Source organism: Fringilla coelebs, assembly GCF_963513975.1.
Source record: "Fringilla coelebs genome assembly, chromosome: 7".
NCBI lineage: Eukaryota > Metazoa > Chordata > Aves > Passeriformes > Fringillidae > Fringilla > Fringilla coelebs.
Genome location: NC_140035.1, coordinates 33286961 through 33300122, shown reverse-complemented (window position 1 = coordinate 33300122; position 13162 = coordinate 33286961). Strand labels below are relative to the sequence as shown.

General features: G+C 35.4%; 1 protein-coding gene across 3 annotated transcripts in view; it reads right to left on the bottom strand.

The window, feature by feature from the left end:
- The window catches only part of NCKAP1 (NCK associated protein 1), a 52853-nt gene that overhangs the window by 19191 nt on the left and 20500 nt on the right, over positions 1 to 13162 (bottom strand). Inside the window, exons 1-16 of one of the 3 annotated variants that reach the window (XM_084209116.1) lie at positions 12613 to 12704; positions 12075 to 12167; positions 11819 to 11875; positions 10640 to 10782; positions 10463 to 10553; positions 8309 to 8446; positions 7588 to 7636; positions 6946 to 7102; positions 6304 to 6360; positions 5682 to 5778; positions 5354 to 5460; positions 4154 to 4286; positions 2789 to 2870; positions 2326 to 2384; positions 1609 to 1754; positions 963 to 1095 (exon numbers count right to left, since the gene is read on the bottom strand). In XM_084209116.1, the coding sequence (XP_084065242.1) occupies positions 963 to 1095; positions 1609 to 1754; positions 2326 to 2384; positions 2789 to 2870; positions 4154 to 4286; positions 5354 to 5460; positions 5682 to 5778; positions 6304 to 6360; positions 6946 to 7102; positions 7588 to 7636; positions 8309 to 8446; positions 10463 to 10553; positions 10640 to 10782; positions 11819 to 11875; positions 12075 to 12086 (1461 nt within the window). In that variant the 5' untranslated portion in view covers positions 12087 to 12167; positions 12613 to 12704. Of the gene's footprint in view, positions 1 to 962; positions 1096 to 1608; positions 1755 to 2325; positions 2385 to 2788; positions 2871 to 4153; positions 4287 to 5353; positions 5461 to 5681; positions 5779 to 6303; positions 6361 to 6945; positions 7103 to 7587; positions 7637 to 8308; positions 8447 to 10462; positions 10554 to 10639; positions 10783 to 11818; positions 11876 to 12074; positions 12168 to 12612; positions 12705 to 13162 lie in introns of those variants that run through there. The other 2 variants (XM_084209114.1, XM_084209115.1) reach the window with 2 other exon arrangements.

Genomic DNA, 13162 nt, shown 5'->3' with positions numbered 1-13162 from the left:
ACTAGTGTCCAGTAGACTTTGGCTACTGATTTCTTACTGTTACTATAACTGCTCTCAAAGATGTCTCTTGTCTTGAAGGGTTCAGCTTTCCTGGAAACCTTTTAATGCTTGTCTAATATAAATAGCATTGGCTGCTATTTATAGCCAAGCATACAAGGAAAATACCTATACAGATGTATATTGCAATGAAGTTTAGCAGAAAGGAATTTTATTTTTAAATAAGAAAACCCCATATTGTGTATATTACAATAAATCTTATTCAACTAATTGTTTCAGATGAGCGCTGTTAGAAATGAAAACAACATTTTCATGAGCACTAGATAAAAATGGCCAAGTTAACTCCCAGACTAATTTCAAAGTCAATGAACATACAGGAAATGTACTAAAGGATTTATGCCCTTACAACAAAAATAGAAAGAATTTCCTCAGATTCTAACTGCTTCCTTTAACAAAGAATCCATTTCTCCAAGCAACAGTATTTTTTTAAATTCTAACTCTAACCAACAGGGTTTCCATTACCCAGTTGTGACCAAAGCAACTGCTTGCATTATGCTATGTATCACTTTTTTTCTTACTGAAGGAAACTATAACAAGCCATACAGAACCCCCAACTTCCTCTTTCCATCTCCCAACCATGAGTTTATAAATCATTAAACAGGAAAACTGTTGCTTCCAAGTTTTAACAGGCAGAGGGGATTTACTAGCATCTAAGCCTAATTTTTGTACCCTAGCGAATCCCTCTTTAAAGCAAAGATCAAAATTCTCTCACTTGAGAAAAGGATCTAGAGATGTATGCATGAAGAGTCATCTAACAAGGTATCTACTTGTTTTACCTCTATTTTTACATTTTTAGCACTCTCCTCCCTCAAATATTAAACCATAATAAACACCTTCTTGCAGTGTTCAGCTCTAGTTCACTCTTTGTTGAATAAGAGATGAAAATAACTAAAATTGAAAATTACCTCTTCAGGGCATAGTTCATGGGTACAGCTCATAAAGTGAGTGCAAAGCAGTGGGAATGCAATTGAGTATCTGGATTGAGAGGGAAGCTCCAAACACTGCTGAAACATCTTCTCAAAAGCACGACTATAAAAACTGAACAGAATTAATCAGTTATTAATCAGACATTTAAATGTACTAAGTATATTTTTTTTCTGCAAATAAGGTTTACTTCACACAAACCAAATGTGACCATACACGTTTTATATACCAAAAACTACCCCATGCTTTCATCATTTTTGTTTGTTTTCTGCCTTTACTTCTCATGCATTTTATTTGCACATCTATTTTACATTATTATTATTATCATAATCATTTTTTAAATTCTGATGTTTCCACAGAGGGACTGTTAAAACTTGCACTTTTTGTCAAAAAAGTATTGAGGAAAAATACGCAAATGATTCCTGATCAATTATATGACTGTCAGAATATGTCTGACAAATGTTCATAAATATCTTTTTCAAATTAATTCTGTCAGAAACCAGAAATTCCAATTGATTTTTACACTGGCCTATCTTCCTACAAAGCCTGTTATTTATAAATTACACTTGCAAGGACAAACCAAACAATAAATAATAAAAAACCTGTACAGTCAATTTAATAGCATACCAAAAGATAGAAAGATCTGAGGTTTCCACCAACATCTCCACCAAAGAATCTACCATTTTTGTGTGGAAAATGATTGTGTTCATCATTTTTCCTAGTTCTCTATGGTCTGCAAGGCCAAGTGAAGCTTTAGAAACGCTGGTGTAGGCCTGGAAAGAAAACACAATTTCTATGTTATATCTGCAGCTGGTTTTGTGCAAATTCCATTGCTATTGCTCAATACCAATGTTAAATACTGTTTGTGCTATGCACAGGATACCTGTGTATTTAAAGACCATGCAGGGATTCTTCTCTTTCCACTAGAGCTTAAAAAACAGCAAGCTGCCTTTCAGTCAAGTCCCTAAACAACCACTGGATATGGCACTAATTCACAGACAAACTGCAGAACAAATGTATTGGCAAAACACAAATTTGTAATCTCTCCCTTACCAGTGTAGGCACGTTGAATCACACTCTGCACACCCACCAAACAGCTCAGCCTCAACACATTCTATTTCTGAACTGTTATAAACACCCCAAGGGATGATTTGCAAAAAGTACCCGAAGCAGACAACGTTATATCAAAACATAGCAAATTATCTGTTGAAGTATTTGTTTGATTTTAAGAGTAGGTTGTTTTTAGATAGCCTGTCGCCTACTTGCAATGTGAGAGTAATCTAGAACAGTAGTAATCTATGAAACATTTTGGTTTTAAGGTAGTGAAACATCAGGCATTCTTACCTGCAATCTGAACCAATCTAATCTCATTCCTCTGAAGTCAAATACCTCTCCATCTTCAACTGCATCAGGGAAAAATATAGAACAGAAAACCCTTAGAAAACAATAACAAATTCAGATACTATATCAGACCTTCTAAAAACCCCAAAGTATTAAAGAATTATTTGGGTAATGAACCTCATGTGTTTACCCAAGAATTGTGATCCAGTACAGCTGCAGTAAAAGGAATTAAAAAACTAGATGAAAATATGTGTAATATGTTTTCTATATTAAAAGGCACAATTACTACCCAATAGCATCCTTTGTAAAAGGGACACACTACAAGAAGCAGATAAAAAAATGAAAGAGAAACCAGAGAATAAATGCAGTTTATCTCCTTCTACTGATTACATGAAACAAAAGTGATGAAACTTTTCAGAGGAATCTGCCAGTCTGTTACCAATTTTCCAAGTTCATTTAAACTTACCTTGTTTCACACTTAGTGAGGTCATTGTGTTTACAAAGGAGGACATGATGATTGATTCATCCTCTGGGCACACTGAAAGATTCTAAAAGAAATGTTGTTGCTATTATTATTATTACTATTATTACTTTAAACTTGGTTTATGAAACAATGCCAATATCCATGCCCCATTTATCAGCTATACACTGAAATGTCCAAAAACCTACAAGAGGTAACTTAATCAATGGAATATTTCAAATAGTGCTATTTAATATATAGTTTTCACTTTTTAATTCATTGGCTGATGACAAATACCTAGAAAAGATTGCTTCCAAACCAACAACAGCTCAAAATGGGAACATCTGTCAGTAAATGTAGCAATACTACATTTTTCTGTCCTGTCTGCAAAGAAAACCTGGCTATGGCAAGATATAGTGGAGCCCACATCAGCATCACTTTAGGTCCAAAAAACCCCTCCCTCAACTTTTTTTTTAACTAAAAATTAATTTTTTTTATTAAACATTCAAATTTTACAACATGCAACATAAATCTTTGTAGTTTTACTAAATAGGACCACACTTCTGTAAGTAATCCAATGAAGAAGTTTCTCATAATTCCAGCAAAATTGACATTGAAACCTAAAGACTGAAAAAAATCCAAATTACCTCTCAGGCACTTGTCTAATCTGGTGCTTGACAGCTGTTATGAATTAATGACAACTAAAATTCAAGCCCATTTTTCCTCTCGTTTCAGTTTGGGCTCCATCTAGTGGGGTCACCAAGAAATAAAAGCAAAGCACTTCAGAAAGTTTATCCTTTCTTGGTTGGGCTAAATAAGAAAAGGTTTCTACACTCCTTCAGTGACAGTACCTGTTTCACAGTCTCTAAACATAACAGTGCTTCATAATATTCATATATGAATACTGGAGTATATAAATTCATACCACTTTGTATGAAGCTGTGTCAGGGGAGGGTTAGGCTGAATATTGGGAAAAGGAAAGGAAAATATTAGGAAACGGTTCCTCCTTCAGAGAGTGGATGGGCACTGAGCAGGATCCCCAGGGCTTGGGTCAAAGCCCCAAGGCTGCCAGAGCTCCAGGAGCGTTTGGACAACACTCTCAGGCACAGGGTGGGATTGTTGGGGTGTCCTGTGCAGGGCCAGGAGTTGGACTTTGATGAGCCTTGTGGGTTCCTTCCAGCTCTGGATATTCTGTGATTCTATATAAAAACCACGAGTACAACTCTAAATCCCAGAATTAAACAGTAAGTTAATTTGTTTTACTCCGTAACGTTCACCAAAATCCACAAACTGGAATTTTGGTGTCATTTTGGGAAAAAAGCCCTTGTTAAAATTAGCATTTAAGAATCCAAAACCATGATGTTGCCATACCTGCACCAGCTCGTTTAAGACCACTGCATCAAAGCCAGAGAGATACTGTACATAATATCTCTGCATCACTGGTCCGTATTTCCGCACGTGTGCCCTGAGCTCCTCCATGTAGAATATCAGCTCAGCTATGTGCCTAGCCAAAAAAACAAGGAAAAGCTCAGAAAAGTCACTCAAAATATTAAAACAAATTTCTATCTTGGTAATTTCCTCCTATACCTTGCTTTTAAAGCAATTATCAACAGCTAATTTCTGTAGAAAAATATTTGTATATGTGGTAAAAGAAGCTTACAGAGGCAATTTTCTCTGCAAGGTCAAATCCACTCAACAGGATATAAGTTAGCAGGATATCACCATAGTTATCCTCAAAGGTGTGTATAACTATTCAGTTCTTTTTCTGAATAAGAAGCCCTTCTGTACACCTCAATTTGAAAAAAACATTTTTCTCAAAGAGTAGTTAAACCTGGAAAATACAAGTTTAATAACTGCTTTTCTGGCTTTTTTTTTCCAAGCCATGAGGATGGTGAAATACTAGCACAGGTTGTTTCACAGAGACTCTGGAAACTCCATCTTTCCTTAACACTTAAATCCAGTGGAGAGAATCCAAGATTTTCCCACCCAAGCTCTATAACTGGCCTTGTGGTTGTTACTTGTTTAAAATCCTGCAGTCTTTCAGTTCAATCTTGTGTCCAATAATCTTGAGAAGTCTCCTGCCTATCCACACTTGTAAGATCTTGCAATCATATTTCTCATTTTTACTATCTGTTTATGGTGACACTAAAGCTGTATTACATAACTAAAGCTTGGCTGATTTAAAAGACAGTTTTGCTACAAGAGACAATCTACAAATCAACAAATAAAGCTTTTTGAAAGTTTTCTTGCCTCCTTCATTGATTTGATCGATGCAAAATTAGTGAAGACATGTGAAAAACCTTTATTTTTGCCTATTCAAAGTAGAAAACCAAAACTTTTTATAGGAAGTCTTTTTATTTTATAAATGAATTTTCATTGATGTGCTCCAATTTCTAGGACAGTATTTCTAGTTTTCTGTTTTGGTGGGACACTTAATATTCCCAAATAAAAATTTTCTGAACATTCCCAGCTGCTTCATATAGCAAACCAATTCTGAGATTCCACTGCCTTCAAATTTATTTTGTCTGTGAAATTCTAGTATTGAAGGTATTGCATTAAAATTGCACGTACTTATCTATGAAATCATCTGCACTCTTCTTTGGCATATTATCTGCATGACGAAGAAGCCAAATGATTTCATCCCGAGCAAAGGATAATGCCATAAATACAAAAAGTGCCTGAAAAACAAAAATTGTTGACAAGCTTATCAAAATACACAACAGCTGAATAGTTTGTGCACTCAAGAGGGAACTAGTCCCTAAAACCCAAAAACTTTAAAAATTAAGTAGGTTTTCTCAGAGTGAAGATTTTTTTCCCCCCAAAGAAAAGAAAAATTGGATTTACCATTGAGAAGCACACTGGTTTTTGCTGAAATGCAAACCAAAAAAGCTGTCATTACCTTGGGACCCAACAGGCCTGGTTGGTCAGACAAGACAGTGGCTAGTTCTTTGAGTGCAGAACGTAAAAACTTGCGTCTCTCTCTATGCATTGAACCACTGCATCAAAAGAACACACATTATCCACTATGCCAGACACAGAAAACTTGATTTTCAAAAGCATTTAAGACCAAGCATAGGCAGATTATATGACACCAACTTCAAAAGTTCAGAATTTTGAAGAATGTGCTTCAAAAAATTGGCATCCTTATCACCAATACCATATATTCTTGAAGCATCAATAAATTTGAGCCTTAAGTTCTCTGCCCCCTCTCTGTGATGTGCATTTGACTACATTACATTTTTGTTTAATCTGCAACTCACCTTTAGTAATCAGACAAAACATAACTAATGAATAAACTAAATGTTTCCATCCTGATAATTTGAAAAATAATCCAGAACTTGGGAAATTAAATTGGTAATGCCATTAAGCAAATCCAGATGTAAAAGAACAATCAGTAAATTATTCATTTGAAAATGCATGACTAATTCTGCATTTGACAAATTCTGTTTGTACATCTTTATAATTTTGCTTTAAGAAAACCAATCCTAAAACCTGTCAGAAGAACTTTTTAAGACACTTACGCATGTGAAACAGCAGCTTCTTTGCACTCCCTGATGTCATTAATACGCTTGTTGTAGCTGCAAGTAAAAATCAATCAGATGTGGCATAAGAATCAGTAGCACATTTTAGTAAGAGCTGAGTGGGACATGACAGGAGCTACAATGTTACAGCAAGCAGGATACAGCAGAAAAAGCACACCAGGTCCTGAGGCTGAGCTAAATGCCAAAATTAGACCCCCAAACCAAAAATCTACCCAAGTGCTCTTGGTGTTTGCTGCTAGAGGTCTCAACTTTATTTCTGAGTTTTCATATAATGTACTGCAGAAAAAGTGGCAGCAAGATGCAATTTTTCAAGCACACCCCACATTCATAATATCATTTCCCTTCAGTAAATCAAGATTTGTGGGTGAGATCATCAATCTTAGAGACTTGCCATTTTAGAGACTGATTCACCAGGCTTTCAGAACAGAGATAAAAAAAGGTGTGGTGGTTATGAAATCAGGCCCCTTAAATTTATGCATTAAAGAAACAGTCAAGATACCAAGCAAAAATGTATGTGTACCTAAGCAGAACTTAAATGAAACACAAGTAATCTGTTTGAAACAGTTCTTCAAGAAATATGGTGGTTTTAGCAGATATTCTGAAAGGAGAACAAAAACTTACCCTCTTATGTTTACAAACAAATCTTCTGCAGCTTTGTGAATATGGAACACTTCGTCTCGAAACAGAGCCAAGCAAGAGCTGCTTTGAAGTGCAAGCTTCCAAAGATTCAAAGCTGTAGCATCACTATTTAGGATTCCATGGCACAAAATAAATCCAACTTCAAAAGTTCACGTTGATGTATGTCACAAATCAGATGCACAAAGACAGTAAGAGAACAGTGAGATGATTATGTACTTTGTATAAACAGTTTGCATAGATCATTAGTAAACTCTTTAATGTATAACATTTTCCAATATATAAAAAATACCTCCCTCCCCCCTTCTAATGGAAGTATTTTTGCAATATTTGTGTGAAATTAATTACTTTATGCTGATACTACTTGACTACTTTCATCAGAATTACTGAAGCCCTCACTTCCAGTCAAAGTCTGGAACAAACTGATGACACACTCTATTCCAGCAGCACATGCTAAATTCTAGCTTCACTGCATATTAGTACAAATGAAATTTAATCAAGCTATTAATTGTAATTAATAGCTGTAATTAATACAGCTGTTGTACAGTACAGAAAGCAAGTAGTCTTTTAAATGTTAACCAATTTTTTTTAATACAACCATGAGCTGTTTCAGAATATTTTACTCACAAATGATCCATTTTTCCATTGCATCCAGAGACAGGTATTCACATGGCATCTGTTAAAGAAACAGTAATTTGTAGCACACTAGTTGTAAGTACTTCTTAGCAAGAAGGGACAAACAAAGCCCTAAATGCTCATCATAGAAGGCCACTGCCCACTGACAGTGATTCAGTGTTTCAGCACTTCAGAAATTGAGGGTTAGAATATTAAGTGAGCTTCCATACCCTCCAACACCTTCAACAAATTTGGACAAATATTTATTTTCAATAAACATTGTATTTAACAACATTCAAGAATTAAAAGCTTTTGATGGATACTAATCACAATCTGACAGTCATTAAAGCTTCCATTTTTTTCAGAAAGATTACCATTCCTATTCCTATCACAGCTGAGGCAGCAAGTGCAAACATAAATTTTAAAGGAAGGATCAGCTCTGATTTCCAGTCTCCTGGCTCACAAACACCTGAGAGGGTACAAAGGATTCCTCCCCTTTACAACTGCAGAAGTTAACATTGCTTCCCCTCATCTTCTGGTCAACAAATCACTGAAGCTGAAGGCACAACGTAACGTAACAGAAACTTTACTTAATGAGAGAAAACTTTCCCCCTGCTCTAATCAGCATAATTACTTCTCTGATTAAAAGTCACATAGAGGAAATCCAACAGACAACTCTTTTACAGAAAACCTTACTGAACTCTATCATAGAATGTAACTTAAAAGAGCATACTGTGTCAGACTGTGCAGGATTGAGCATTGTGCTGGGGGCACTGATGAGGCTCAGCAGTTGTGCGTTTCTCCACTGGTCAGCTGAGAGATTTCGTCGAGGATAGACCATCTGGAGTGAAATCAGAGCATCTGAAAGGGACTAGAAAGCAGGCTAATGATTAGTTGGAATGGTCAGTACTGTTTCATCAGCAGAGCTGTTTCCTCAGCATTATTACTAACAGTCATCAAAACATTTTAGTGAACTAGTTTTGAAATTAAACGTAAGGATAAGCCCCATTGCACCTAGCGTATTTAACATATAAAAGACTACTCCAGGCTAGAGGAAGGATGCAAAGAAGCAAGAGAGTTTGATTTCTCTTATTTTAGTTAGAGTTACAAAATTCTGAGTTCAGAATTAGAGGATGTGGAAAAAAAGCAGTAAAGCACAAAAGCCCTCTCACATACAACTGGAAGTCGTTCATGACTTATTCAAGCATCCCAGTTGTTGTGTTAGTCCCTTCCTTGCCACTTCCTTTAGTATGTCTTTCCCCATGGTAGCAAACTATAATTCTTTTGAGCACATACTGTCTGCAGGAATATCTCTGTAGCAAATTAAGCTTTTCTGGGAAAGTGTATCCTAAGTCTTTCCCCTGACTTTTTTATCAATACTGGTGCTTGAATGAATCCTCAGGGAGCCAGATCTGAACAGCATGAGAGCAGAGGAAGTCATGCAGGCCAAAAAACCAAGTCATCTGCCAAAGCTAAATGTAAAGGACTAAACAACTGCCTCGTTTGCTGCAAAGCAGTGGAATTACAGAATGACAACTTCAGTGTGCAGTTCCACAAGAGTGCAGCCCAAGAATGTTTCTGTAGTATAGCACCTGAAAAGATCTCTGACCCCAATTTATCCTTCTAGCACAGAATAAGCACAAGGGCAAAAATTGGACTGAAAGGCTTCTTTACAAATATGTCAATGGAAAGGACTGATCCACTATTAAATACAATAGCATAAACAAAGATAATACTGAGAAGTAAAGCATCTTTGCTAAAATGTGCACCAGAAAAGATTACTGGTAAATTACATCATTAGCTGAGTCTTAACATGACAGGAATCGTGGAAAGTGTAATACCAATAAGATTACAGACAAGTTAGAAGTATGGGAAACTATTTCACTTCAGAGCACTAAGGAAAGTGGCTGGAAAGCTCTGAACTTCTAGTGACAGTACAGAAAAGTTTAAGGAAATTGAGAAAAATCTAGAAAAGCAACTAGAGAAAGAAAACACAACCAGTACCTAAACTTCAAAATAGGTTAAGAAAAACTCAAACCTTAAAAACATTAGGTAATAACTTAGAATTTAACTTAAGGTACTTCCAAAGATTCTAAAGTAGTAAGTTGTAATTGTTAGGCAATTAATATGTAAATAATGTCTTTATAATAGCTGGTCAGTCCTGATCAGAGAAATCTAGTTTCCTCTGACAGAATAGCAAATCTAGTGAACAAATGGGAAGTGATAAAACAGGATATACTTTGACTTTGGCAAGGCTTCTGTAACTTTTCCAAGGTATTCTCACATGAAAATACAGCCTAGATAAAACATCACGGAACTGCAACACACAACCAACAGTGTAAGAACAGAAACTTAGAAACATCTGTACAGAAAGGACTAAAGGAATTGAGCTCCTTTAACTCAGTGAAGGCAACTCAGCAGTGTAAGCTTTTGAGTACAGGAGCTACTGTTAAAGAGGCAGTGGTCATCTTTTGGACAATCCAAAGCAAAGTCCCTCAGGTTACAAAACAGAAAAATCATATTCACCTAGGATGGCAACAGAGCAAAACAGCCAACTTCACAGAAACATTGTCAATCTCTTTAATTTCAAGCTACAAGCTTACACAAAAGACAAAAGCAGCTATTTCTCAGATGATCCACAACTGATTTTTAATTAATTTCTAATCCTTAGTGAATAAAATGGTACCTTACTAATGGGTCTTATCATTCCTGTATTTCTGCAGGTCGTGCTTTTTAATAGGGTATCAATCCCCAGCAATGGAAGCTGAAATCTCATGTAAAATTTATACCAAATGGCCTTTGACAAAATAAATCCCTGCACATTTACTTTTTATCTCTGTTTCTCCCAATTAAGGTTACTGCATGCCTGTAAAATGTAGTTACATACTTTACTGTGAGGTACAAATTCCTCCATCATTTTCTTTAAAGGATTTTCATAATCCACAATCATCTGGCCAAGGCGTGGATATTCTCTGTCACTAAAAGCAATAACAAACAATTCACTGAGGTGTAGCTGTTACTATCATTAACATCATACACATCTTTTATACAATCAATTTTTTACCTTGCTCCATGTGTCATTTCATGGGCATAGTTATAGAGTCCAATGATAGCCTTCCTTTCTTCAATTCGGGACAGCAGTATCATTAGAGTTGTGTAGGTTATAATCAAATCTAGGTAGTTCTTTGTTAAATCAAAGTTTACAGTCTGGAAATGAAAACCAGTAAATTATCATTCAAAAACTTTTAGAAACAAGCAGAACACATTTTTCCTTACATTTTCGCCAACTTTCAATATTTTAAAATACACTGGGCTGTCTTTTGAACAAAGTTCTTGTTCTAGTGGCATGTGAGTCTGTATAAGCTTAATTTATTCATTCAGATTCCCAAAACTGCTTGCACTCATGAAAGCAAAGCATCCAAATAAATCCTTTCAGGCTTAAGTGTCACAGATTACCTGACAGGAAAACTTTTCTTGTTTACTAAGCAGTCAGCAGTGCCATGCCTATGAACTGTGTTTTAATGAGACCCAAATGTAAAAGAAAGACTAGCACATATCCCACTGGCCTTGTAACATCATTCCACAGAAACACACCTCTTTCTTTTTCATATTATAAATCTAAGTTGGCCAAATTTAAAATCATGACAAAAACTAAAAAAGTGACATTAAGAACATTAAGTAAGTTGAAACCAACAGGAAAAAGTTTTTGAGGTTTTCTTTTGTGGTTTTGGAGGCTTTTTTTTATGTTTGTTTGGTGGTGATTTTTGGGTTTTTTTGGTTTTCTTTTTTCTTTGGTTGGGTTTTGTTGTTTTGGGAGGGGGGAGGGGCTGGTGGTTTTGTTTTACATATAACACTTTTAGATGCTTTTGTAGTTGCTTTAGTCAGCCCCAAAAATTACCTCCTCACACAGCTTACCTGGACACCAGTAACAGTCTTGTCTTGTGAGTCTCACAAGGCATAAGCATACAGATGACTAGGAATTAACTTACAGATGCAATAAATGAAAAATTACTGAAAAATTTTTATGTTTGGCAACAATACTGTTACTACTGTCCATAAGATGCCTACTAAGAAAGGTCTATCTCTCTATTATAAAAGTTAGAAATGTGAACCCTACATTGTTTTTATTTCACCTGCACTTATAAGTGGAAATGTGATGTTTCATGGACCAACAAAAACAAGTCCTTCTCCCCGCAGGACTCTGAATATAAACATTTTGGAAAGTTTAAACCTAGAAACTTACAATATCAAAGAAGACTTGGCAAACATCAATAGTGTTTAGCAGCTCACAGACATGGTCCTTGAAAAACAAAGGAATAACTTTAGTTTAAAAAGATACAATTAAATCACATTACTACGATTAGCGATGGAGCTTCTTTTTTATTTTATTTGAAGAACAGAGCTTCAAGTTCAGCTATTTCATTATACAGTGTTATTTCATGAATACAATTACAGAAACCTAACATGACAGAACAATTTACACATTTGTAATGCCTTACCTTAAATTCCATAACATCAACGAACGTGAAGTAGTATAATGCCAGGTTCTTCAAAATCTCTGATTTTTCTTTCTGGAGCTGAGCAAGCTGTTGCTAAAAGAAAAACATAAACATGCACACTGTTCTTAGAAGATTCTTGATCTGCTGCAAAGTAATACCTGTGAAGCGCAGAGAAACCACCAGGCTATGCAAAGAAGCTGTAACATGGTTTTGCTAAGACTGAGGTTCTGTGTGTGTCAAATACACAGAGTTCTCAGCACTGATCATTTTAACAGCTGCCCACTACATTTTGAAGATAAAAGTTACATTAGTACACATTAGTACCAGAGTCATATCGTTTAGCTCAGCTAGAGATGAAAATGGTAGTCAGAGTGTTATGTTATCACATATGTATAATTTGCAAAAGCAGAACAGTACATGAGCACAAATCAGTATGCCAAAACCAAAATAATTGTGTTACTTGAGGTGGAAGAAAATAATGTGGCAGGTTACAAACTTTACTACAGAAAAACATTATGCTTTTAAATTCTGAACTTACCAAAAAGAATATCCAGGCAAAGCCACGTTAAGCATGCAAAATAAAATGTAGATACAAACATAAAATACAGTAACGGTTCTTTGACCAGTTCCATATAAACACAATAATACATTCAAACAAAAGCAACAAAATAAAGAAACATAAAAGAAGCAAAACACTAGCATTAGACACTTGTGGATAAAATGGAAGAGGCAAACGTGAATACAAAGGTAAAATAATTCACATGGATTTATTTTTTATATATTTTAAACAGACAATGAAATACTATTTATTTTTAAAGATTTTCTGAAGGAACAAGATTGATCACTTAGACAAGAACACAAAAAGCAGCTGTTAGTGAACAGCCATTCTGTTTATCTATGTATGACAGCCTCACAGCACTCCAAGTATCCAAATATTTAACTGGCAATATCCAGCTACAAATTACATCTCCTTCCTGATACAGGAACTGAAATGAGTTAAAGCATAGGAACAATAGGAAAAGTGCCCTCCAAAAATCTGCAAGATTATAAATGAAAGATGATAAAGTTAAATAACATCTTTTCCTCAA